At 40.3% G+C, this 4447-nt stretch overlaps 1 protein-coding gene across 1 annotated transcript; it reads left to right on the plus strand.

Annotated features, from left to right (window-relative positions):
• Positions 1–812: 812 nt before the first annotated feature.
• On the plus strand, positions 813–4208 carry LOC146700607 (uncharacterized). Its single transcript, XM_085470868.1, has 3 exons — positions 813–1211; positions 2748–3050; positions 3283–4208. Exons 1-3 carry the CDS (start codon positions 900–902, stop codon positions 3910–3912), a joined length of 1245 nt encoding a protein of 414 aa, XP_085326994.1. The 5' UTR covers positions 813–899; the 3' UTR covers positions 3913–4208.
• The last annotated feature ends 239 nt before the right edge of the window (positions 4209–4447 follow it).

The following is a 4447-nucleotide window of genomic DNA, read 5'->3' on the forward strand; positions in this document are numbered from 1 at the left end:
CACAGTGCACACCATAGGATATGAGCTAACAGATCTTGTGGAATCACCTTGCTAGTCCAAAAATACAATTTATCCCTGTCAAATGTCAAATCTTTGGAATTTCTTGTAGATTCAACTAAAGAAATGTGAACAAAGTTTTTTTTTTTTTTTGAAGGAAGCAAAATGTTAAGAAATGAGATACAGTATACTGTGTGTATGTAGATAAAAGAGAAACAGCTCAAGCAGAACATTATATACAGAAAAATCACATTTAAAGTAACTTATTCTTTTTATACTGAATTTATACCTCAGCTCTTCAAAAGACACAAAAACCTCAGAGTTTTGATCATACAAATCTTAGATACAAACCATGAGAGGTATGGACTCCTTGCTTCTCTCCTTTTTGCCCCAGCAATAAAATCTATGAAAGATTTTTGACTTCAGTGATTGACTGAACATGATGAGAGTGATCTGACTACTGAGGTGAACCAGACTCAAAATCTTCAAGGATGAAGGGAAGTGAAACCAACCCACTGTTATGCTTCTCTTTAAGGGTACAGAAACTGCTTTCTTTGTAGAAATATAAATAGTTTGATGCTAAAATGAGCACCAAACCACCTGCTTCTGCTGTTCCACTCCTACTTCTGCACATTTAGAGACAGGAAATTAAAAAGCACACAAGAGAGTCACTGTTTGACTCAAACAGCTTTGCACCAACATAAAAAAGCTTTTTGTGCAGCTACATGTATGTGTGTAAAAACCTTGTTTTATTTGAGCAAATGGTTCGCTCATTAGTGTTTTTGCTCATGAGTTCTTTTATAGGACTGGCCGTGCTGATAACATCCTTCGGACTGGGTCAAATAAACACACAGTGGGTTAGAAACACTGATAACACTGAGCACACACAGACAGATTCAGCCATGATCCTGACGGGCCGCAGTTTGTGTCTTCCTTCTCGAGCCACCGTCCAGGAGCTCTTCTCGGTGGCTCAGGATGCCAGTATCATCCCTGATATCTCCTTGGATCCTGTTCTCACCACCTTCCTGTCGCTGGATTCGTCAGCAGCGTTGCAGCATCAGTACAACTTCTTACAGCGGAGCATGAGCATGGAGCAGCAGAGCACGTTCAACCTCAACGTGACGGCGAAGCTGGGGGGCAGCAAGGTAACCTGTGGAGGAGTGGGGGTTGTTGCTCTGGCTCTGTCCATGCTTTTTGATCAGGTTGCTCAACAGGTATGTAAAACTGTTGCATTTTGTCTAATGTTAGTGTGAGATTATTTTTTATTATCATCACTTTCCCCCCTCTTTGCTGTGTCTGTGTTCCCACTTTCACTTTACATCCTGTTTTAGTTTGAAGGTCCAATCTTCATGTGGTTTTGTTGCCTTTTTACTTCCTACACTACCCCCAATATTATACCTTTTACATCCTTCTGTCTCTTTGGTATATCATCCTTTCTCATTTCACTGTTTGTACAACTATAGAACCCTCCTTCCACCACAAAACTTTATTTTATTCATATATTTTTTTATGTCATACATAATTACAAATGTTGACTTCCTAAATGGAACTTCTGACTCGAAAACAAGAAAATGAAATGAAATTTTGAGGTATTAAGTCAAAATTTTAGGTTTTGTTTTTAGGATTATAGTTTAACATTTTCAGTTTTGTTTTGCCCACCATAAATAAATAAATACATAAAATGAAAAACATTTTATTTTGGGTTAGGACATCTTAGTTGGACAGTAGTGCAATATGTGACCATTGCACTTTAGAAATGGCTCATGATCAAAGTAGCTATTCATTTTACTTGAATTTCTTCCTTCCTAAAAACTGTCCCTACATCTAGTTTCTTACCTCTTACCCTGAGCACACAGGGGAAAAGGGGAAGCGCCAGTTGTTTTAAGAGATTTGATCAGGCAATCCCATGTCAGTAATAAAAATGAACCACTGGGCTGCTATCAGTGCTTGTAGGGTGGGTGCACAGCAGCCGGCCTGCAGCATGTTTAGTTATATCGAAAAAGAAAAAACAACTATATTGACCCATTGGGCAAATGGCCGGTATGCCCGATTAACAGTCCAGCCTGGCTTCAGCCACCCAGCCCATGACCCTAAAGTGCATAAGTGGAAGAAAATGGACCGCAGACTAAACAGGGAGTGAGCAGAGGACTAACCAACCTTATGTGCTTGATAGTGTAATTAGATTACTTACATGAGTTAGCTATAAATATACTGGCAGTGGTTTAATGGTCTTGCAGCAGGAAGGTTCTGTTCTAAAACCTGTGGCATCTCCAAAGGGACAAACATTCAAATTCTGGGGCTTACATCTACTTTTGGAGAGTATTTTTATTTCCCTCCTGCACCAGATGTCTCAATTCCTAAAAGATATCTTGAGGACGAAGGAGAGTGATTGTGGATAGAGTTGTATCCTCTATGGAAGCTCCTTTTCTAAGCATTTGGAGAATGTGTGTCACTCTTTGCTCAAATGATGACTGCCATGCAGATACTTTGGTGTCATTTCACTCTGTTAGAAACCTCTCTAAGCAAAATGGACTACTGGAACGTACCCAAGGAGTCACAAATTCATGAAATAAAAAAGCCTTGTGTTTTTTCCCATTTTCCCTCTTTCTGGCTCTCTGTGTTTGGAGTTATGAGGTGTCTTTCTTTAATGTCTGAAGTACTCTATTGACACAAATACTACCTCATTTTCTGTCCGTGTTTGGGCCAGCGTGACAGTTTGTGTTATAAACTGTGCTTCGTATTCCAAACAGGTCCGAGCACAAGGATCAACAGAGGGTCCCTCGTTAACTCAACCATCCCGGCTTAAGAGGATTTTTGGCATCAGCAGCTCATCGAGAATCGGCTGGATTATCCACAGCTTCCTCACCCTTATCCCAGGCATCGCCAACAACCAGGATCAGATGGCTGAGACCACAGAGCTCTACGATAACTGGCTGAAATTTGAGCTTCTCGACCATTATGATAGGATGACCACAAGGAAGAGAATGAGTTCAGCGTCGATGCAGCAGTGGCTGACAGGAGCTGCAATTCACCTGCACATGAGAATCCACCAGGTCAGAACAGATAGATGAAAACACGTCCAGCTCAGGTTATGATAGTATGTGTTTACTCTAGTGCATCGGTACGCCTCTACATTGTAAAATCTGCTTCGTATGTAGGTAAGTGTTTACATCCCATATTGTAGGTTCTTTCTCTCCCTTTAGATGATGGCACAAAACCAAAGCTACAGAGAGCTTTGAGTGGGAGGTATTGAGTTGATTTTAAAGCACTTTCCTCTTCCCACAGGCCCGTCTGCAGTCTGTGCCATTAGGATCAGTTGAATCAATGCGCATTTCTTATAAGACGGGGTTAGGTCACCTGGTTCGGGGCTATACAGCCTACCTACGCGCAAACATCCAGGAGACTCCAGCTCCTGGTCCACAAAAACCAAGAACCAATGCTGCCAACAGACCTAAACATGCTAACACATCTACTATAACCAATATGACATGCTCCAACAGCCTCCTTGTTAATGGTAGCCAGGTTGGTCCAAGTAATAAATCTGCCACACCCAGTTCAACTGCAGGAATTAACAGAGGCTGTAAAACTGATGAAGCAGGTGGAGACTTTGGATTTAATGTCCTAAATGGAAGCAATGACACCACGATGACAGGAGACACCCTCTACACTTCATCCAGATACAGCAGGACGGAGGATGGCAGCATGCTTGGACTGTTAGTCATCGAGCCCTCGAGAAACGTGAGTCACAGTGTGCAGCATCACCCCTGTGAGTCTCCAGCCATACAAGAAGCTCTGGTGACTCGAATAATCAACGTGCAGGACCTGGAGAGCAACGGAAATTTTTTCCTGTATGCTGACGGAGTTTTTCAGAGCCTGCTAAGGCAGAGGGATGACTTCGAACTGAGGACAAATTAGACAAAAACAAATATCTGATTAGTCAGCCACAAAAACTAACACAACATTGTTACAGCCAGAAAAGCACAATTGTGTTTCCTATTTTCTACCAGTGTATTAAACTGGGTCAGTTACCACATATATAAGACCCTTTCAATACAAATTTCGCATGAACAGTATGAAATTTTTCACATAATTTAGGAAACAAATGAAAGTGTTTTCTTCAAATCGTCATCAAATGTCAAATGTCATTTCAAATTTGAACAGACCCTAATAAAAAACCTCACATTTGGAAAAAAGAACTAGTGACAGTTCTTAAATGGTATTGATTATTTTTCACAATAATGCAAACACAAACTATGTAAAATACTTTGAACATAAAATTCATAAAATTCTTAATCATAAAAACTATGGAAATGCAATTTTAATTCAGCTCTATTGCTGGATTGAGTAAACATGACAAGTTGTACCACAAAAGCAAAACTATTAGATACTAGTAGATAGTGTAATCCAAAGAGAAGACAATAAAAAATATAGCACACATTGTAATAAATGA

This window comes from Copadichromis virginalis, linkage group LG10 (assembly GCF_057382275.1).
Source record: "Copadichromis virginalis isolate Kocher_CV1m ecotype Utaka linkage group LG10, C_Virginalis_male_GT1.1, whole genome shotgun sequence".
NCBI lineage: Eukaryota > Metazoa > Chordata > Actinopteri > Cichliformes > Cichlidae > Copadichromis > Copadichromis virginalis.

Excerpts from the sequence above, each read along its gene's own strand:
- LOC146700607 (XM_085470868.1), top strand. The coding sequence starts at position 900 with ATGATCCTGACGGGCCGCAGTTTGTGTCTTCCTTCTCGAGCCACCGTC. Across the intron at positions 1,212-2,747 it reads TTGATCAGGTTGCTCAACAG|GTCCGAGCACAAGGATCAAC; the intron begins GTATGTAAAACT and ends TATTCCAAACAG. Across the intron at positions 3,051-3,282 it reads TGCACATGAGAATCCACCAG|GCCCGTCTGCAGTCTGTGCC; the intron begins GTCAGAACAGAT and ends CTCTTCCCACAG.